The 23,101-nt window shown below is 42.4% G+C and overlaps 1 protein-coding gene across 1 annotated transcript in view; it reads right to left on the bottom strand.

The window, feature by feature from the left end:
• Positions 1–14,006: 14,006 nt before the first annotated feature.
• UPF1 (UPF1 RNA helicase and ATPase) overlaps positions 14,007–23,101 on the bottom strand; it is a 132,368-nt gene continuing 123,273 nt past the window's right edge. Inside the window, exons 19-23 of the mRNA XM_073685945.1 lie at positions 22,411–22,585; positions 22,160–22,241; positions 19,246–19,407; positions 14,491–14,741; positions 14,007–14,136 (exon numbers count right to left, since the gene is read on the bottom strand). Coding sequence (XP_073542046.1) covers positions 14,017–14,136; positions 14,491–14,741; positions 19,246–19,407; positions 22,160–22,241; positions 22,411–22,585 — 790 coding nt within the window. The 3' untranslated portion in view covers positions 14,007–14,016. The remainder of the gene's footprint in view (positions 14,137–14,490; positions 14,742–19,245; positions 19,408–22,159; positions 22,242–22,410; positions 22,586–23,101) is intronic.

Raw genomic sequence — 23,101 nt, 5'->3', positions numbered from 1 at the left:
AAATACTACAATACTGATCATGAATACAAACCACAATACTAACAACACTTATTTCCACCAGTGACATTATACACCGGAGCTCTGTATACAGTGTCAGAGTTCAGGTAATACAGAGATCGCCAGTGACATTATACACAGGAGCTCTGTATATAGTGCATAGGTAATACAGTGTTCACCAGTGACATACACAGGAGCTCTGTATATACTATATAGTGTATTGCGTAAGTGTACATGTAATACACTGACTCACCAGTGACATCTCTAGGTGAAGTCCTTCATCTTCGCTTTTCCTCTTTATCTGGCACAGACCGCCATCACTTCTTCCAGCCAGGACCAATCTCTGCAGAAAATAACACACAGTTATCAATAACTGATCTCTTCTAGAGCACATTCCACACTTTTTCCCAGACTTCTACAATACGCCAGATAAGGAAAAAACATGACATAATGCCGCCCTGCACAGTAACAGGATTCCAAATCTCCATCCAGGCCCTCATATGTCCATCTAGCCCCCCCCCCCCCCGAAATATCCATCCTGGCCTCCATGTGCCCAGCCTGCCCCCCCCCCAAATATCCATCCAGGCCCTCGTGTCCAGCCTGCCCCCCATCCCATTCTGCATCCACACAGAGAAAAAAAAAAAAAGATTCCCCTTACCTTCCGGCACCGTGCGGTATCATCCTCTGCTTAGATCCGGCGCGCTCGTAGAGGAGGCTGGCGGCTGATGCGCATGAGCATGACAATGATGTCATACTACGGCGATTTAAGAAGCACAGCTGCTTCATCGGGACGTGCGCCGTGGCAGTTCAGGTAATGCTGCTTGCGCGCGTCACAGCATATACTCTGCCTGAGCTTTTTAAAGAGCCTGTGCCCCTAAAAACCGAAGGCTTTTTTTTTAAATTTTAAATCCTCTTCCTCCTCTCGTCTGCAGGAAGGGCCCACCGGGGAAATCAACGGTACCCCACCAGGCCAGTCCGACCCTGTCCACCCCTCTCACACTGTTTCCTCACACAGTGTGATGGTGACCACAGCCGTCCATACATTGTGATATCTACAACATCCATTCAATATACACCAGGATGTCCACCACAGCACCCTATACAATTATGCCTCCCACATATCCTATATAGGATGTCCCCATAGCCCCTTTTGTCATAGCTCGCACAGCCAGCCCCTCATATGTCCACCATTCATTGGAAAAATATCAGGAAAAAAAAAAAAAAGGTTTATATGCACCTAATCCTGGTCCCTGTACAAAGCAGCCACAGTCTCCCTCTTTCCTGTACAGCAGTGGATGCTGAATGGCATGATGACGTCACCGTATAGCGCTATTTGACGTCCCCTGCATGCGCTGTTGCAAACAGGGCGCAAGCCAGAGGTGGTCTACGTTCTGCTGGAATTCCTGACAGGGCAGAAAGCGAATTATAACTCCTCTGCTTGTGTCTTGGGCGGCGCTTACAGCAATTGTATTCACATCTTACAATTGAGTGCAAAGAGGGAGCGACGGCCGGGGCACAGGTGAACAGAGGGCTGCCCCCTCGGGGAGGCAGAGGGCAGCGCCCTAGATGGGTGGCTACCCTGCCTATCCCTTGTCCCGGCCCTTGTTTCCTGTAATGTCTATACCACAGGCCTAGCATCTCCTGATGCATATGCTGTAGCCCCAGCGTCTCCTGTGCTAACTATATTGCAGCCCAGCATCTTCAGTAATGTATATACACCGCAGCCCCATGTCTCATGTGAGGTATAAAACGCAGCCCCTTGCCTCCTGTGATGTATACACCACAGACCCATATCTCATGTGATGTCTATACAAAAGCTTCAGCATCTCTTGTGATGTCTATACAGCAGCCCTAGAGTTTCTTGTGATGTCTATATCACAGTTCCATGTCTTCAGCGATGTTTATGCCACAGATCCATGTGCCCTGTGATGTTTAAGCTGCCGTCCCATGTCCCCTGTGATGTCTATACCACCACCCAAGGTCTCATATGATGTTTATGTCGCCACCCCCTGTCTCCTGTGATGTTTATGCTGCAGCCCACGGACTGGCCCTGTAAGACTATTGTGGGGACACGAGGTTCAGTGGGTGCTCTCGTCCTCTGGCCCGGCTGTGTCTTTAGAAAGACCGTATGGACTCATGCTCATCTCACTGAACACCCATACGCCTTTCCCGTGGGCATACTACTCAGACAACACAGGGTGAGGGCAAAACAGTGTGGCAATACTTTATTGAAGCAGACAATAACATACAGAACAGTCCCAGCAAAAACACAAGATGGTGCAAATTACAGAGTCTCACCCTTCCGCTGGCTCGCCGGGATTAGAGCAGCTGTGATTTCGGGGCTTCCAGAGCTGACTACCCCCCACCAGTGGCACCCCACTTTTGGCAGGCGCCCACAGAGGAGGCAACAGCAAGCTTAGGAAGCTGACAGTCCATTGAGGTACGTGGCCAGATGACCAGATTGTCCCAACCTGGTTTCTCCAAACGTCTCCATGGGTTCAGTGATGGTCAATTTCACATTTTAGATTTAGTCCTGTGGGAGCCCTTGTATTAAGGAAATATATCCAGAAAGCCTCTCGTCTGTGTAGCGTTTTTCCTGTTTCTGCCACATGTGTATTAGGGGACACGTTGCATATACTAAAAAGTCTGCAATATTTCTGTCATGTGAATTTAGAAAATGATATGAAGCATTGGAGACCTTACGAGTGGTATATTGGGTGATGATGTTCTATAAATGCTCCCTAATCCTCTGTTTTAACCCCTTTAAAGCCCAAGACGTACTAATACGTATCTGTGCCCTGGGCTTTAAGAGCCTGATACGTATTAGTACGTCTTTGCGATTGCGCCCGCACACAGGCTGTGCGGGCGCGATCGCTGCCGGGTGTCAGCTGTGACAATGTGCCAGGAGCGGTCCCATACCGCTCCCGGCACATTAACCCCCGCAATGCTGCAATCAAAGTCTTTTGCAGCATTGCGGTGGCACGGAGAGGTGATCGGGATACTCACCTCTCCTACCAGCGTCCAGCGATGTCTGCTGCGGCTTCCCGGATGTTGCCATGACGACCCGATGTCGTCATGACAACATCAGGGTCACCAGACAGCAGGAAGATATTTTGGTCATGCGCACTGCATGACCAAAGTATCTTCTGCATCTGCAGTGCTGACAATCTGCATAGCACAGGGATGGTGCTCCATCCCTATGCTATACAGGCGATCAGAATAAAAAAAGTGAAAGTCCCATAGTGGGACAAACCATAAAAGTAAAAAAAAAAGTGTAAGAAAGTGGAAAAAAAAAAAAAAAAAAAAAAAAAATGCACCAAAAATAAAAATATAATGTACCCATCAATAAATATTAGAAAAAAAACAAATAAAAGTACACATTTGGTATTGCCGTGTGCGGAACGACCTGACCTATAAAACTGTCCCACTAGTTAGCCCCTTCAGTGAACATGGTATAAAAAGAAAAAATAAATAAATAAATAAATAAATAAAAAGAAACGAAGCAAAACAATGCTTTATCATACCGCCAAACAAAAAATGAAATAACACGCGATCAAAAAGACGAATATAAATAAAAATGGTACTGCTGAAAACGTCATCTCGTCCCGCAAAAAACAAGCTACCATACAGCTCCATCATCCGAAAAATAAATTATAGCTCTCAGAATAAAGAGATGCAAAAATTTTTTTTCTATAAAATAGCTTTTATTGTGTAAAAGCGCCAAAACATAGAAAAACGATATTAATGTGGTACTTCTGTAAACTTACTGACCCGAAGAATAAAACTACCTTATAAATTTTACGACACACGAACAGCATAAAAAGATTATAAAAAACACAATTCCTGAATTGTTGGTTTTTGCTTATTCTGCCTCCCAAAAATCAGAATAGAAAGCGATCAAAAAATGTCACGTGCCTGAAAATGGCACCAATAAAAATGTCAACTCATCCCGCAAAAAAACAAGCCATCACATGACTCTGCAGGCCAAAATATGGAAAAATTATAGCTCTCAAAATATGGCAATGCAAAAACTAGTCTTTGCAAAAAAAAAGTGTCTTTTAGTGTGTGACCGCTGTCAATCATAAAAACCCGATATGAATCTGGTATCTCTGTAATCGCACCGACCCGAAGAATAAAGTCGTCTAATCACTTAGACTGCATGAGGAACAGCGTAAAAAATACACTCAGGTTAGGGTTGTGCTAGTGTTAGGGTAGGGCTAGAGTTAGGGTTGGGGTTGTATTAGGGTTGGGGTTGTATTAGGGTTGGGATTTTTTTCAAAAGTAAAAAAAAAATAAAAAAATGATATGGCGACTAGTGTTGAGCGCAAGTGCACGCTACTTGAGTTTGCATCGAGTGTTCGGGTATGCACTGAGTATCGCAGGTGCTCAAGTCTCCGCCCCATATGCTTCGCGCCCCAAGAAAAACTTGCGGGGATTGCCTGCCATGTATGAGCGATCCCCGCATGTTTTTTGGAGTGTCTAATAACCATGAAACATGCGGGCGGGGACTCGAGCATGTCACTCGAGCACGCGAGATACATGATGCATACCTGAGTACCCGATGCAAACTCAAGTAGAGAGCACTTGCGCTCAAGACTAATGACAACTTATTCAATATGATGACCTAATGTTATCAATTTCTGTGTCGTACCTCTGGGTTCAAAATGTTCACTATACCCCTTGATAAAATCCTTGAGGGGTGTAGTTTCCAAAATGGGGTCACTTGTGGGGGGGTCCACTATTTAGGCACATCAGGGGCTCTCCAAACGCGACATGGCATCCGCTCTCATTTCCAGCCAATTTTGCGTTCAAAAAGTCACACAGTGCTCCTTCCTTCCCTTCTGAACTCTGCCGTGCGCCCAAACAGTGTATTTTCCCCACATATGGGGTATTGGCGTACTCAGGAGAAATTGCACAAAAGTTTTTGGGGTTCATTTTCTCCTCTTACCCTTGTGAAAATAAAAAAATTGGGGTTAAAAGATCATTTTTGTGGAAAGAGTTTGATTTTTTTATTTTCATGGCTCCATGTTATAAACTTCTGTAAAGCACTTCAGGTTTCAGGGTGCTCACCACACATCTAGATAAGTTCCCTGAGGAGTCTAGTTTCCAAGATGGTGTCACTTGTGGGGGGTTTTCACGGTTTAGGCACATCAGGGGCTCCCCAAACGCAGCATGGCGTCCGCTAATTATTCAAGCAAATTTTACATTCAAAAAGTCAAATGGCTTGTTTGTCTGCACAAGAAAAGGTTTGTCTTTTTGTATACATGTCTATTGTCCATAATGGCGGGAGCGTGGGATCTGTATCTGGCTATTTAGACTTGGTGACAAGACATTGCCGAGGGTGGGTACACGGTGAGAAACTATTCCGATTCCTTCTAAGATCATATCCATGGTGGTATCAGTTCTAAGAATATTTAAGTTCTTATGTATATAGATTTAAAGTAGGTGTTATATGTGAGAACCAATTTTCCAATCCAGTTTCTCTGGATTTGGTGGCTGCAATATTTGATGCACGATTTAAAATTAGGATAATCTCTATGATTCAAACAGCGTTTAATTTATTGCACTTCATTGATATAAGCGATTTGATTGCTACAATTATGTTTAGCCCTTATAATTTCACCCACATGCACGGATTTAGTGGTGTGGGAAGTATGGAAACTACACTGCTCAAAAAAATAAAGGGAACACTTAAACAACAGAATATAACTCCAAGTAAATCAAACTTCTGTGAAATCAAACTGTCCACTTAGGAAGCAACACTGATTGACAATCAATTTCACATGCTGTTGTGCAAATGGAATAGGCAATAGGTGGAAATTATTGGCAATTATCAAGACACACTCAAAGGAATGGTTCTGCAGGTGGGGACCACAGACCACATCTCAGTACCAATGCTTTCTGGCTGATGTTTTGGTCACTTTTGAATGTAGGTTGTGCTTTCAGACTTGTGGTAACATGAGACAGACTCTACAACCCACAGAAGTTGCTCAGGTAGTGCAGCTCATCAAGGATGGCACATCAATGCGAGCAGTGGCAAGAAAGTTTGCTGTGTCTGTCAGCGTAGTGTCCAGAAGCAGCAGGCGCTACCCGGAGACAGGCCGGTACACCAGGAGATGTGGAGGGGGCCATAGGAGGGCAACAACCCAGCAGCAGGACCGCTACCTCTGCCTTTGTGCATTAGGAACAGGAGGAGCACTGCCAGAGCCCTGCAGTTGGAAACCGACTCCATGAGGGTGGTATGAGGGCCGACGTCCACAGATAGGGGTTGTGTTCACAGCCCAACATCGTGCAGGACGCTTGGCATTTGCCACAGAACACCAGGATTGGCACTGGCACCCTGTGCTCTTCACAGATGAAAGCAGGTTCACACTGACCACGTGACAGAATCTGGAGACGCCATGGAGAGCGATCTGCTAAATGCAACATCCTTCAGCATGACCGGTTTGGCAGTGGGTCAGTAATGGTATGGGGTGGCATTTCTTTGGAGGGCCGCACAGCCCTCCATGTGCTCGCCAGAGGTAGCCTGACTGCCATTAGGTACCGAGATGAGATCCTCAGAGAACCCTTGTGAGACCATATGCTGGTGCGGTTGGCCCTGGGTTCCTCCTAATGCAGGACAATGCCGACCTCATGTGGCTGGAGTGTGTCAGCAGTTCCTGCAAGATGAAGGCATTGAAGCTATGGACTGGCCCGCCCATTCCCCAGACCTGAATCCGATTGAGCACATCTGGGACAAAATCTCACTCCATCCACCAACGTCACGTTGCACCACAGACTGTCCAGGAGTTGGCGGATGCTTTAGTCCAGGTCTGGGAGGAGATCCCACAGGAGACCATCCGCAACCTCGCCAGGAGCATGCCCAGGCGTTGTAGGGAGGTCAAACAGGCACGTGGAGGCCACACACAATACTGAGCCTCATTTTGACTTGTTTTAAGGACATTACATCAAAGTGGTGTAGTGTGTTTTTCCACTTTAATTTTGGGGGTGACTCCAAATCCAGGCCTCCATTGGTTAATACATTTGATTTCCATTGATGATTTTTGTGTGATTTTGTTGTCAGCACATTCAACTTTGTACAGAACAAAGTATTCAATGAGAATGTTTCATTCATTCTGATCTAGGATGGTCACCTGGCTCCATGGAGACGTTTGGGGAACCAATGTTGGGACTCTCCGGTCACTGGACCGCCATGGATACATTTGGAGAAGCCAGGTGGGGACCCTCCGGTAACCTGGCCACATGGATAAGTTTGGAAAAGCCAGGATGGGACCATCCGGTCATAGGGCAACGTGAATCAATGGACTGTCAGCTTCCTCAGTTTGTCTTTACCTCCTCTCTGTGGGTGCCTGCCAAAAGCAGGGTGCCACTGGTGGGGGTAGTCAGCCCTGAAAGCCTCTAAGTCACAGCTGCTCTAATCCTGGTGAGTCCGTGCAAGGGTGAGACTCCAATTTTGCTGGGACTGTTCTATATGTTATTGTCTGTTAGTAGTTCAGTAAAGTATTGCCACTCTGTTTTACTGTCACACCATGTTGTCTTAGTTTTATGTCCAAGGGAAAGAAGCGGGGGCATTCAGTGGGATGAGTACTGTTCCATGTGGGCTCTGGCTAGCGGCCATGAGCACCCACTGAAACCCCCCCTCCTTACCCATCATGTCTTCACAACTTGTTCACAACTCTGCATTCATTGGGAAAGTGCAAACTTGATGCTGGGCTATGACATGCAGTGAAACTCCGCCCACAGCCCATCAGAGGGGAGCACGTCACTGGGCCACGCCTGGCTGCAGCCGGAACTTGCTGTGACATCAGCGGATGTCAGAGCCGGCTGCAGGCAGGTCACGTGATGCCTGGTGAGCGGTCAGCAATAGCGCCGCTCACAGGCAAGAATCACAACACAAGGTACTTACAAAAAATCTTATTTCCACCATTTAAATAAACTGGGGCATTCTCTATAGTAGTGGACAACCTCTCTGATGAATCGCCCCCTTAGGTTTTTTTTTTTATTTTTGCCCCGTTTATAACCAGCGGCGTAACTGGTCTGATGGGCCCTGGTGCAAGATTTGGACACACATCCAGTTGATTTGCGCTGGCCTCAGCAGGCCCCTCACCCGCACGGGTCCGATCGAGACATCTGCGACTGATCGTTACACCCCTGTTTATAACATATCCAGGTTTTTTTTTGTTTTTTTTTTAAATACTGGATCTGTAACAAACAAGTTAAATGGACCTGTGAACAGAGCCCAAGATGCATTGGCTAAACATATACACTTATCAAATTCTTAAAGCCTTAAGTTATGAAGAAGCACTGGCTATGCCACCTCAAGATCTTAAAAGTTTACCTGGATGTCTCCAAATTATGCTGTTGCAATGCAAAGACAGGTACAATGCTACACAATTGGTGTGCTTGTTCGACTTTGAGATAACTTTAGAATTACATTTTTGAAAAATATTGCGTTTATTAGACCCAGATGACTCCCATCCCTATAAAATTTTACAATGAAAATTTTTTTCATTGAAAATCATATGGGGTTCAGTACCAGTTATAGAATGGATGACCGATGTGGATCATCTAATGTGAGTGAAGACATTCAGCTGGACTACTCCACCAGAGAACTGCATACTTGATTTTTACTGAATGCGTACTCTGAATTTACCCTGAGGTTCAATAATTTTGTTTATGGGAAAAACAAAAAACACATTGAGGTTTAAAAAGTGTAAGCATATGGGATGTGTATTGCAGAGTTTGAAATCACGATAATCATGGGACATTTTAACATCTTCAAACCAGTCACGGAAAATGAAGTGAAGTGATCAGGCTCCTTGCATCTTCTCGCCCTACCACCTGCACCAGTGACCCTATTTCCTCACATCTCCTTCAGTCCATTTCTCCAGCTTTCACCACTCACCTAACTAAAATTTTCAACCTCTCCCTCTCATCTGGTATCTTTCCCTCTTCTTTTAAACATGCCAACATACATCCATTACTTAAAAAAAACATCCCTTGACCAGAACTGCACGGCCAACTACAGACCTGTTTCCAATCTTCCCTTTATCTCTAAACTCCTGGAACGCCTGGTCAATTCCAGTCTAATCCACTAGCTCTCAGACAACTCTCTTCTTGAACTTTTACACTCTGGTTTCCACTCTTTACATTCTACTAAAACTGCCCTCACTAAAGTCTCTAATGATTTACTAACAGCTAAATCTAATGGTCACTACTCCCTGCTGATTCTCCTGGATCTCTCTGCAGCATTCGACACTGTGGATCACCAGCTCCTCCTCACTATGCTCCGCACTATTGGCCTCAAGGACACTGTTCTCTCCTGGTTCTCCTCCTATCTCTCTGTCCGCTCCTTCTCTGTGTCTTTCGCCGGCACCTCCTCCTCTCTCCTTACCCTTACTGTCGGGGTTCCGCAAGGATCAGTCCTAGGCCCCCTTCTTTTCTCCTTATACACCGCTCCCATTGGACAAACAATCAGCAGATTCGGTTTTCAGTACCATCTCTATGCTGATGACACCCAATTATACACCTCTACTCCGGACATCACCCCTGCAGTACTACAAAAGACCAGTGATTGTCTTTCTGCTGTGTCTAACATTATGTCCTCCCTCTGTCTAAAACTGAACTACTTGTATTTCCTCCCTCCACTAACCTACCTGTGCCAGATATTTCCGTTTGTGGCTCAACCATTACTCCCCAGCAACAAGCCGGCTGTCTTGGGGTCATTTTGGACTCAGATCTTTCCTTCACGCCTCACATCAAATCACTTGCTCGTTCATGTCATCTACACCTCAAAAACATCTCAAGAATCAGGACTTTTCTCACCTTTGACTCAGCAAAAACTCTTACTGTAGCTCTTAATTCATTGCCGTCTGGACTACTGCAACTCTCTACTTATCGGGCTCCCTCATACTAAACTCTCCCCTCTCCAATCCGTCCTTAACGCAGCAGCCAGGATCATATTCCCTGCCAACCGCTACACCGATGCCTCTTCCCTGTGCCAGTCATTGCATTGGTTACCCATCCAACATAGAGTTCAATTTAAACTGATCAAGCTTACCCATAAAGCGCTCCATGCTTCAGTACCCCCCTATATCTCCTCCCTTGTCTCAGTCTACAACCCTACACGTGCCCTCCGTTCTGCCAGTGACTTAAAACTAAAATCCTCCATAATCCGAACTTCCCACTCCAGTCTCCATGATTTCTCACGTGCTGCGCCAATTCTTTGGAATGCACTACCCAGGACAGTTTGATTAATTCCCAATACCCACAGTTTCAAGCAGACCCTAAAAACCCATTTCTTTAGACTGGCGTATCGCCTCCACACACTGTCCGTCCCAGTTTTCCCCCATATTAAAATCTTCTTCATTCTTCTTCATTTTCAGGTTCATACCAACCATGCACATAATAGCCTCGGTCAGAACTGCACACATACTGGCAGGTGACCAGTCCATGTATTATTTATCCTATTTAGTATATCAAGGCTGCATTATACAATATATGTTCATTCTACCTTTTGTGTCTCCCCCATTTCCTCAGACTGTAAGCTTGCGAGCAGGGCCCTCACTCCTTTTGATATGAGATATGCTTATTCTGTATTGTCTGTATAAGTTCCCCCATGCGGAATATGTTGGCGCTATAAAAAATTATAAATTATAAATCAGATTGAAGGCAAACTGGTGAAGACCTGGCTACAGTCCCTGCACATGGAGAATCCAAGGGCAAGATAGTTATGCCAACATGGTTCACCAGAATTCAGTACCCTACCATTATTTAAAACACAGCCCAGAATAGCGTTTGGAGCAGTATGTGACAATTGTGCACACCCAGATATACACATTACATGTGAACTTGCAAAAAGCATGTTTAATCACTACAGCCAAAGAACATATGGATGGACTCCACTGCATCTAGATAAAAGTAATACTTTCCAAAAGTTCTGCAAGCCATAAAAGAAAAAGCAATAAGTTCAAGGGCTTTTTATTAATCATTTTTAATAATGACAAACATGATTAAAACAAATTAATGGGAGAGGAAAAAACGAAAATACACTGTGCTAGCACAAGCATTCCTGGGTATTAAAAACTCATTTTCTACAGGAAAACAAAGAAAGCCAGCAGATGCTTTTTAGTCTGCAAAAAAGTAGTGAGAAGATCAAGCTACTCATTCATCTTTGCACAATAAATATTGGTGTTACTGAAGAGGAAACTCAAAATCCATACTTAAAGGGGTATCCCCATCGCCAAGATCCTATCCCAATATGTAGTAAGTGTAATAATAATAATAGCAAATACCTCCAATTAGAAATGTAGTATAGTATTTCTGATTCGCTATGTCCCTTTCCTCATGTGCAGGCATTGCAGGACCTTAGGTATCCATGGTTACGTCCACTGATAAAGTTGAAGTTAGTTAGCTAGCTGCTAGTGGTCGTAACCATGGATACCTAAGGTCCTGCAATGCCTGCACATGAGGAAAGGGACATAGCGAATCAAAAATACTACATTTCTAATTGGAGGTATTTGCTATTATTATTATTACACCTACTACATATTGGGATAGGATCTTGGAGATGGGAATACCCTTTTAATTCATCTACTAAGAAAGCAGGGCAGGGGTAAGGGAGAAAAAAATTAAAAGGAAAAGAGCCCTTCGGCAGCATAGATAATTAAAACTCCTTTTCTTGCAGCAAGGAAGGTGGCCGACGTTGTGTAGAAATTGCTGAGTACATAGAACAAAGCTAAAGCTACACTTATGCAGTTATGCTACCAGTAAATCAATGGCCACTGCTAATTAAGGAGGATAGAAACTACACTGTTTTTTGCACATCCGCCTAACTACAGCTCATACAATGGTGCAGGTGGCCTCTGTGAAGAATAGTAAGAGGTGGACTATAAGAGCTATCTATACCATGTACTGTATGTTTTCAGACTGTAGTAATGTCATTGCCATAAAACCAACAGGATTATGGATTAATACAAGGTAAATGTGTATTGATTCTTGCATGTTAAATAGAGGTCAGTGGATCCTCGAGCTGAACAAATTGAATCAGTGGTACTGCCCTGGTCTAGGGCATTCAGTTTGATGATATTCACTGAATGCTCTTCCAGTCATACACCGACTGTAGGCCACCTTCCACACCGCCTGCACTCCTGTTTGCTTTTCAGTTTCAAAATCTATGAAGAAAACTTGACTTTCAAACCTATATAATCCCCAGTTTCCACTACTAGATCCATATCTGGGAGGGAAAATTGACAATAGCAGGCTAGCTCGTCTCTCCCCGACAACTGGGTGCCGAAGGCCAGAAAAAATCTGTCCCTTTTTCAAGCATACAATTTGCCTAATAAAGATTTGTTTTGTGGAGTAAAGTCCAGACAGTAGCCAATCAAAGCATACAGAAAACACTGAAAAAACCCCTCTCCTTAAGGGAGTTTGTATACTCCATTGCTCTGCTACACTGCTTTAGGAAAGAGAGGCTAGTCATTAAGTCATTTGCTGCATCTGAAAGTCCCTGTTTGTGGCAGTGTTTCTATCTTGCCACGGCATCAACCATGTCTTGCAGTACTCCGGTCCACCGCAACCAGCAGAATAAAAAAAGAAAAGAAAATACATCCAGCACTTTGTCGCTCTAGAAAGTTTTAAAACCAACTAGTACAGAACCTTTAGGTAGAGGGGCACATGGTGGAGACCATCTGTTTCTTAATCAAAGCCAGTCTGAAAATCAAACCTGCATCTCAAAGTTGACCTCTTCAATTCTCATTAATACTGGGGTTCGTGTTGAAGGAACTAGAATATGAACAGACTCAACAAAATCTGTATTAAAAGACACAACTCTGAGATAAGGAACAGTTTTCCTCCAGCTTTGATAAAATAGTGCCAAAGGAGTACATAACCAGCTGGAAAACAAAAGCCGTTGTGCCAGCCCATGCCCAAGTTACAGTGCTGGCTAGACAGGTCTAGCATGTTGAAATTTTTTATAGCGGTAACTTGATGGCAATGGTTACTCCCATTTACTACCTATCCTGTTAAGGTGCGTGTGGCTTCTCGGATGTATAGCCACGTCTCCTATCGTTCTCCTCGCCTCTGTGTGCTTGCAGTGGTCTCACTCGCTTTCGCTCTCTCGATTTTTTTATATTTTATCCCTCATGTTCCTCTCTCTCCTGTTGCTCTCACAGTGGTGCTTCAGTTTTAGCAGTGGAAAACAGGTATCCGTTTATTTTTTATTACTCAGAATAAAATGTGGATGAACTAAGTTCCACGCAGGCTTAGCTCTTCAACCTGAAAGAAAAAAAAAACAAACAAAACCACTCATTCCATAATAATTGAAATTATATATGTCACAACACTGAGCAAGAGGAATAGCTAAATTATGAAGAAAATTTCTAATTATACAAATATAAAGGTGTTGTCTGAAACCTAACTGCATTTATTAGGATTCTCTATTTAATATACACTAACCACTTTTCTAATATTAAGTATTAAAATATCCCCACTCTTCCCCTTCTACTAAACCTGTTTTTTCCCCCTTTCTTAAAAACATCAGATGGGTAGGTGAAAAAAAACCTGGAACTTTGCAAATCACTTTATTAGGGAATTTTTCTTCATTTCTGTATAAAAATTTGCAAGTAAGTAGCTTCAAAATCCTTGCTTTTCCCCAGTCTCAGTTGATTGCCTTTCGCTGCAATGATATCAGACTGTTCTCATTTGGAGTACAGATGACAGCAGATAAAGGGTTACCTCCTATACAGAGACAAGTGCTGAGCTGACTTTCACTGCCATCATCTGTACTCCAAATGAGAGTGTTCTCCCATCAATGCAGCAGAAGGCAGGTAATTAGATTGGGAAAAGGCAGAAGTTTGTAAGCATTTTTTTTTCAGGAATGAAGACAGATTCACTAATAAAGGATTCGCAAAGTTTCATTATTTCCATACTGTAAAAAATTATCTAAAGGGAAAAAAATAAAGTTTAGTTATCTTTCAGTAAAGAGATGCTTTTAGGTAGTAAACAGTACTAACTTACACACTAGTACTGTGACAGTCCAGTCACACCTCCGAGTTGATAGGCGCGCTCCCCCTGGTAAGTTGAGTCCTGCGATAACGCAACATCAATCTGCGACTTAAATTCATCACCAAGGTAGCTATCCTGGAACGGTAAAGTATGCCATTTGTACTGATGAAATGCGGATTAGAAGAATTAAAGGATCTACAATTCACAGTTCTTACTGAATTGATCTGTTAGAAGAGCCCTGCTTTCTCTGTTCATTCTGACACTTTTTTCAGCAGCACGGATTTTAATTAAAAGTATTCAAAATAAATGATTTCTTCCCATAAGAAACCAATCACAACAAAAGGTTTGCCTTCACAGGAATTTAAAAAAATGTGATTGTTGCAAAGGGCACTAAAAGCGCTTTTAGTTGATGAAACTTCCTTAGTGTACATAATACTTTAGAGACAAGTGAATGTAAATGTATATTGAACTCTGGAGCAACTTATATACCTGTGATAATTCTGGTTGAGAAAGTCCTGGCTGGCTCATCTGTGATGGCTGACTCATAGTTATGTAACCCTGGGTTAGAGGTCCTTGTGAAAATGGCTGAGACACCACATCTTGACTGGCTTGACTATTTGGCATATTTCCTTGACTCATGCCCTGTAGGCCAATGCCTCTCGGTTTCTGGCGTCCACCACGTGTTGCTTTCCCTTTAGGCATTCCACGACCTTGGGAAATACGGTCAATGTATGAATGAGCTGAAAGATGAGTAAAAACACTTTGAAACATCATAAGCATAAAACATTTCTTGACACAGAAAAAGGTAGCATAAGGGTATGTGCACACGGTCGGTATCGGCAGCGCTTTGAATGCAGTATACTTTATGTTGCGTCCAGAGCGCTGCACGCAGGTGAATCCGCATGTGTTCATTGAACCATGAAGAGTCACCACATCCTATACATTGTATTGATCTAATTTATCTTGCGGAGACTAGTGACTCCGCAAGAGAAATTGACATGTTGCGGTCTGGAAAGACGCGCACATGTCTGTTTCCGTGGGTGAGCCGCAGGTGCAAGGAGACGCATATTGAGCATGGGATTTCTTGAAATCCAATCCACTTTGCTTGTAATGTAGAACTCTGCGGTTTGCATGCAGCACAAATGCACTACGTCCAATCAGCAGCAGTTACTGATCGTGTGCACATACCCTAATACAAAAGTTAGCAAACAAAGCTGTATGCTGAAAAGGATTGCCAAAGGTCTCACAATGTCAGTTTGTAGAAACCTGCAGACAACAGGCACTTGATTTACACTAAGGAGGTGCTTGCATGAAAAAAAAAAATCCTGCTCAGTGGAACAATATAAAGAGTACAGTCTTGACCATTACTATGTCTGTGACATAGAAGGGTAACCTTTGAATACCTTTATTGAAGTTTTTAAAACAGGTTTGCGTATATGTAAAACATCCAGGTGAAATCCAGATGAAAAAAAAAAAACATGTCAATTTAGGTTACTCGACTCGCTAGAGGTCGTAACCATGGATACCTAATGTATGTAAACCTATATGCAACTAAATCACTTTATCAGTGGTCGTAACTAGGGTTGAGCGAGTATGTTCTGTCCAAGTATGCTCGGGCCGAGCTCCGAGTAGTTACAGCTGCTCGGTGATATGGTTGAATCGCTCCCGTGTGCATGATTTGTGACTGTTTGACAGCTTTATTACATGTGAGGAATGTCTATTTCTTACACATTCCTCCCATGTAATAAAGCTGTCAAACAGTTGCAAATCATGCACACGGGAGCGATTCAACCATGTCACCGAGCAGCTGTAACTACTCAGAGCTCGGCCCGAGCATACTCGGCGAAAGGGTTAACAGAACATACTCACTCAACACTGGTCGTAACCATGAACACCTAAGGTCCTGCAATGCCTGCACATGAGAAAAGACATATTGAATCAGAAAAACTATTCTACATTTCTAATTGGAGGTTTTCTGCTATTAGTACACCTACTACTAATTGCGATAGGATTTTAGAGATGGGAATACCACTTTAAATCTATACCTTTAGCCTGCAACAGCTCAAGGTTAAGGTTCGAGCACCTTTCACCAAATTTTTCATGATGAACTGGACACAAGATGTAATTTTTTTTTTTCCTTCATTTCACCTCTCTTGTTGAGATATTAGCAATTAAAGTATTTGGCCCCTAATAAAGTTCATTTTAAGTTTAAGTGGGTGTTTTCACTGGGGACGTGGACTTCTTCCAACAGTATGATGCTGGCCAATCATAAGCAGGCACCAACACAAAGTGAAGAAGAATATGCCACCACCACAGCTAAAAGAAAGTTAAGCAGTGTATGTGATGCATCTCTTGATCTAACCTTATGCATTATTATTAACCACCGATGAGTAACAACTGTGGAGGAAAGGGGAGCACAGCTGAGCTTAGTGGTGTCACACTGCAAATCAGTTCTCTCCTAGCACTGTCACCCCTACTGTACTACCTCGCCTCTCCCCATACTGTCCAGAGATGTGTGAGTATCACACTTATGTGTCTGTTGTGCTTAACTTGCAATTGCTCTGCAGTGAGATCAAAGCAGAGTCTTATTACATCTCACAAAGGAGTAGTTCAGAACATGCAGGTTACTCCTGTGTCAGACATAATGACAGCCTAATCATCTCACAGAGACTAAGTTGTTAAGCACAGCAAACATAAGTGTGATTACTGAAACAGTCATCAGGAGAGATGACTGAAGGGTTTGTGAAGTAACACAGCTAATCTCAGATGCACCGCCCCTCCCACACACCGACTCCTGCAGGTTAGAACAGGATGTCAGAGCTGCATCATTACATCACACTAAGAAGTCAGCTCTAAGCTATGGTGGGGGGTTTGTTCTTTCATTTCAGTGTTGCTGCCTGCTTATGATTCAGCAACATCATATAAGGAGACGTACACACCGCTAGTGAAAATGATCTGATAATACCCACTTGGACTTAGATAAAATTAAATCCTTAATTGCAAACATCTCTGCAACAGAGGCAAAAAAACACATGTTTTATTCTGCTCTGCACTGCAGTCACTACACAGCGTGTCCAGTTAAACATGAAAAATTTGGCGAAAGGTCCTCTAAGGATAATGCCAATCGGATCATGCGTTTGAAAGTACATGTTTGAGGGTCGAGCTTAAAAGATAACGTAGCAACAAATTAGAGGTAGTGCTGGAAGATAATTTGCATTTTTTAATATAATTCTAAGTTCATGACACTCAAATTTACCTCTGATGTCCAGAATCTGTGTGTCACCAGGTATATCCTTATCTAAAGCTCATCATGAACAAAACTGAACTTGCTTTTCCTCCGTCTCAATCAACACCACTACCTGACCGATCAACGTTAATTTCCAAACTTTCCCAGCTCTCACAAGTCTGCTGCCTTGGTGTAACCCCCGACTCTGCTCTGTACTTCAAACTATACAACCAAATCAGTGTCACCTCCTGCCAAACCAACTCAAAATTATTTCCCAAATTCACCCTTTTCTCAACCTAGTCAACAAAAAATGCTAGTGAAATGCCCTCATATCTTGCCTAAACTAGTGCAACATCCTTTTCTGTGGCCTTTCATTTCGCTCCAACCCATCATTTACTTTGATGACCAATATATCTCTCTCTTTTCTGGCTAATCCACTCTCCCTCTCTACCAATTCCTTTACTGGATTTCAATTAACCAGAGAATCCAGTTTAAAATACCAACGATGGTTTACAAGGATGTTCATAATCTGACTATTCCATACATCTCTGTCCTAATCTCAAAAACTCTTCACACAATCTCTACCTTTACTCTATGTTCCTCACACAACCATTCTTAAGATTTCCCCCAATCAACAAAGTTCACTACTTCAACATATCAGATTGTCCTCTACAGCTGAAGCCTTCAGATGCAACCATCTGAGGACCCATCTCTTTAGGAAAGTCTACAACCTGCAATAACCCTGATGCCACCTCATTACCTATTTGAGCTCTTCCAAACCCTTAATTTACTGTTGACTTAGCCAATACCTAGTATACCAAGCCAGTGAGGAAGGGTCATCTTCCCTTCTGCACCAGTCTGTCACTGTTTATTGCACTTGCTTATATTTTATACCTATGTAAACCCTGTTCACATGTACAGTATCCTTCATCCTCATAGGTGAAATGAGAAAAGTTTTCAATGCAGGAGGTCACATAGAAAATGATTGAGGATCGCCCGAGGGAGCCATAGAAAAAGGAATGTAGTTTGATTTTTGTTTTATTTTACACAGTAACAAACATGTCACTCTCCAACCCACATCTTTTTCACCATTACTATATATTACAAGGGTATTGTAATGCGATATGGATGCTTCATCTGGAAAATCCATGAAGAATATCTGCCACATGTACATACTTATTTGGGGACAGTCTATACCTAACACAGAACTTGAAATCCGAAGATAGATTTGCATTTCACTAAGCAAGATGTATAAAGTGATGGTACTTTAAGCAGCTGGATAACTTCTTATAGTTTAGAGCAGTTGTCCCCCATCCTGTGGCTAGATAGCCCATGAGGTCTGGCTCACAGATGTCTGCCAGCCTAAATCTAGCAAACGGTTATGAAGAGAGGTGGTCTCCAGATGGTGTCTTTTCTGAGTAGCCCTGCACATAAGAGCAGAATACTGGTAGGGTGGTGCGGGAAGGGGGCTGAGGAGCAAGATATATATGGTGAAGTGGAGACAGGATGATACTGCCAAGTAGAATGGTGCTTGAAGCTGGATGCGATATTGTGGTGCATGCATTTCATTTGAGAATACTGAATAGCGGTAAAGTGGGAACCCCTTGATATAGCTATACTGTCTATAAGGGAGTGGGGCTCAAGGTCTTGGTGTGCTTTCTGGGGGGGGAAGCTTTGGCTGTCATTAAACAGGTAATGGGGAACTCTTTGTATCATTACAGTGGCACGGGGGGAGTCACTGGATGTTGCCCATGACCATCTCTCAGGACTATAAAAGGTGCTCAATATAGCTCTCAAGGTAAAAAAGGTTGGGGACCGCTGGTCTAGAGAAATCACATATGTTCTGTGAGCATCTGCACATCTCTCTTCTCAACACAATCCCAAAAAGGGTGACCTTTCTATAGATCCAAACAGAAGAGTCTGTATAATCCATTGGAAACTACAATACAATAGGCTTTTTCCTTAGTTCAGGTTGAGAATAGCTTTATAGGCTTTGCATAATTTGTAATGTTAAATACCTGCAGTTGGTCCATTGGCCTGTCCAAAGTAACTTGGTGGAGGCATTGGTGGCATGACCAAATTAAATGGAATTGGAATGTTCATTGCAGTTACATGACTGGGTCCAGAGCTAATCATGCCAATCTGATCATGGGTTTGAAAGTACATGTTTGAGGGTCGAGCTTAAAGAAAATGTAAGCACAAATTAGAATTATATTAGAAAATTATTTCAATAATCACTGGTTTCGTATAAAAATTCCTGTTAACTGTTATGTAAAATTATATAATTTATAAATGCAAAAAATGAGTAGTTAGAGGAAAAAAGCAGACCTATGTTAATCTTTCATATAAAGTGAAACTAGACAGAGCAGCAATGGTTTTAACCCTTTAGTGTTAGTGACTGAGCCAATTCTGACCATAAGGCTGCGTGCCCACTATGCGTTTGTTACTAACGCTTGGTAGAAGGTCTGCCATGTCCCCCATGATAATCCGCATGTGCTGTGCACATGCTGCCGAAATTTCCGCTGTGGATTATCATTGCGGAAAAAAAAGCAGCACTACCAATTATTTTCGCCGCCATTGACTTGCATTGGAACGCATGGATTACGCATCACTGGATCTGTAGATGCGGATTCCATGAGTTTCAATGTGCGGATGGTACCCAGGTGTGGAGGACAGGAGACTCCTCTAGACCCGGGTACCATAGAACCTGTAAAAAATAAAAATTATATATATCTGATCCGTCCTGGCTTGCCGGCAGCTCGCGATGGTCTAAAAGGACCTGCCATGACGTCATTTAGTCATGTGACGGGTCACACGACTGCTGACGTCGGCGGTTGCGTGACCCGTCACATGACTAAATGACGTCATGGCAGGTCTTTTAGACCATCGCGAGCTGCCGGCAAGCCAGGACAGATCGGATAAGGACACCGGGGGCCATCAGAAGGTAAGTATAATATTTATTTTTTACCATTCTTTTACGGTCACACTAAATAAATCAATGCCGATTGCATGGATTTATATAGTGTGACCAAGTTGTCAAGCACTTTCTAAGTGATGCTAAAATCGCTTGACAACCCGCATGCGGAAATGCATATACAATCCGCATGTACAATCCGCATGCGTTTTTTCTGCCAGGGAGATGCAGAAATGCTCAGGAAAAATCCAGAGCATTTCTGCATCGTGGGCACATAGCCTAATAGAGTTGCATTTTTCAAATCTGACTATTGTCACTTTATGTGATAATAACGCTGGAATGCTTCCACATATTCCAGTGATCCTGAAATTGTTTTTGTCATGACATTGTATTTTTGCAGTAAATTTAAGTTGATATTTTTATTACAAAAAAAAATAAATGAATGAATGAAATTTATCTGAAATTTGTACATATTGAAAACAAGATTTCCAATGAAATGTAAGTTCTCTTCTATTGTTAAAACTTCACATTTATTCTTAAAGTTAAAAAGGTGCATACATAAGACAGGCCACGGATGTGAACAGGACCCAACATGTTTCGGCAGTCACACATTAATTATGGTTTCATGGTATTTGAAATTTGCTGAACATTTTGAAAAATGAACACAATTTTCAAACTTTGAATGATTATATCCTTAAAGGGGTTTCGCAACCTTTTGCTAAAAGTGTGCAGTCACTATGCGACTAAATAATCACAATGCACGCACTACATACGTTCAGGCTTCACCCATCTCTGCAGCCCGCAAATGGGTGACCACAAGTATTTGATTTGCATACTATCAGCCACATTCAGACTAGACGTACTCAGTCTTGTTCAATTCACTTGCATTAAGCTACGCTGTACGCATCAAGTCTGAAAGTGACTGGAAGTATGCAAAACATATACTTGTGACCGCCCAGTCTAGACACAGATACTGGAGAATCCTGACAGCGTGCGGGTGCACATGCGGTGTAGAAGTCTGCACTTTAGCAATAGATCGAATGACCCCTTTTAACCTATACAGTCATATCACACAAATAGCTAACAACATTTCCCATGTCTACTTTACATCAGTATGATTTTTCAAACGTTCTTATATTTTGTTAGGTTGTGTGCACACGGTGCAATTTTATGCGGTAAATCTGTGCGGAATTGGCCCCCAAAACGCATTGCAAACCTTATCCCAGCATTTTCTATGAGAATTTGCAAGATCTGTGCACATCAGGAATTTTCTTGACAATTTCATATACGTTTAAATAAGCAGTATCTCCATTCTTTGAGAGTTTTTGCCTGCGTTTTTCCTATACAATGCCTTGGAAAAAACGCATGGCAAATCCGCAGGCAGAAACTCTGCTGAATTTACGAAGAGTTTTTGCTGCCAAGAGGTACAGAAGCTTGCAGAAACGCTGCAGAAATTTATGCAAGCAAATACTGATCGTGCGCACATACCCTTAGGATGTTCAAAAGCTTAAAATTTAGCTGCAGTATTTCATTTTTTTTCATTGAAATTTACAAATCCGATTGAATAGCCCTTTAAACAATTTTCAAGTTTGAGGGGCCTATATATTAGAAAAACCCTAGAAGTGATATTTTAGAAACTCTGTTTTCACAGAAAATCAGTGTTTTCATACTATTTTTGTACTTTTTTTTTTCATAGGTGTATAATTTTTATTGTACTTTCGGTTTAATTTTTTTTTTTTTTTTACTCAATACCGGTCCATGGCAACCATAGATGTTGCTGTCGGCAATGACAGCTAGATTTTAGGAGTTAAATGGATGTGACTGGCGCTAGCACCGATCGCAGCTGTTCCAACAAGGTGTCAAGCTATAATATACAGTGGACCCCGGCTGATTATGCGGCTTTGCTTGTGAACTGGGATACAACATCGCAGCGAATATGTACGGTGTTTTGAATAAATGTACTTATTGTGATATACATATGACTAATACTAAGACATCAAGGATGCTAATTAGTTTACCTTGACTACTCCGGTCGTACACAGATCCAGGTATAATTGCTTCACGAGCATCATACATTGCCGTCGTCATAAAACGTGCTCCCTGGAATACAAAGCCCAAACAATTACTATAAAAGCCGTGAAAAATATAAACACAAAAAAACTTCAAACGGAACTAAGTGCAGGCAAACACTAAGCAATCCACAGACATCGGACAAGCATTCTCAGTAAGAAACCTAAAACAGACAAGTACATTGCAAAGGTATACTTACAGGATTGATGGTGTTTACAAGTTTTCGAGGTTTACTGAACTGCATGAGACTCTCTCTAAGATTGTTGAGTGGTCCTTCAACGAGGACTTTTTGTTCCTTGTAGTAATTTAGAAGGTGGTTCCAGAGGGGCTGCTTTGAAAGTGCCTTTGGATTGCCCACAATTATTACACCATACCTATAAACATGATATGTTAAAATGCTGGTCAAAAAAGAGATTATGTATTATATTTTCAGCACAATATTCTAATTAAAAAAAAGTATAGGCAGCTGGGCAGGGACGGATCTGCTGCAGAGACTCTACTAAATCATCTGTATTTTGTAGAAATGAGGTGGACTTACCAGACTTCAGCTTTTGCATTGCAAAGACTGAAATCCAATTTGAAAACCTGCAGCATTAAGTTGACATTCTGAGGATTTTCTCTGCAGCATGTTGATGGGATTTTATAAAAGTTTATACAATTCTTGTACTGTAATATGCTGTGGCACCTCAGGTCAGAAAAGCTGAATACAGTGGAGAAAATAAGTATTTGATACCCTGCCGATTTTGCAAGTTTTCCCACCTACAAAGAATAGAGAGGTCTGTAATTTTTTATCGTAGGTACACTTCAACTGTGAGAGACAGAATCTTGAAAAAAATCCAGAAAAATCACAATGTATGATTTTAACATAATTAAATTGCATTTTATTGTAT

The sequence above is a fragment of the Phyllobates terribilis genome, unplaced genomic scaffold (assembly GCF_046119375.1).
Source record: "Phyllobates terribilis strain yellow unplaced genomic scaffold, ASM4611937v1 Scaffold_1__5_contigs__length_1240528914, whole genome shotgun sequence".
NCBI classification, from domain to species: Eukaryota; Metazoa; Chordata; class Amphibia; order Anura; family Dendrobatidae; genus Phyllobates; species Phyllobates terribilis.
The sequence above is the reverse complement of the archived record's forward strand: the minus strand, read 5'-3'. Positions and strand labels throughout refer to the sequence as shown.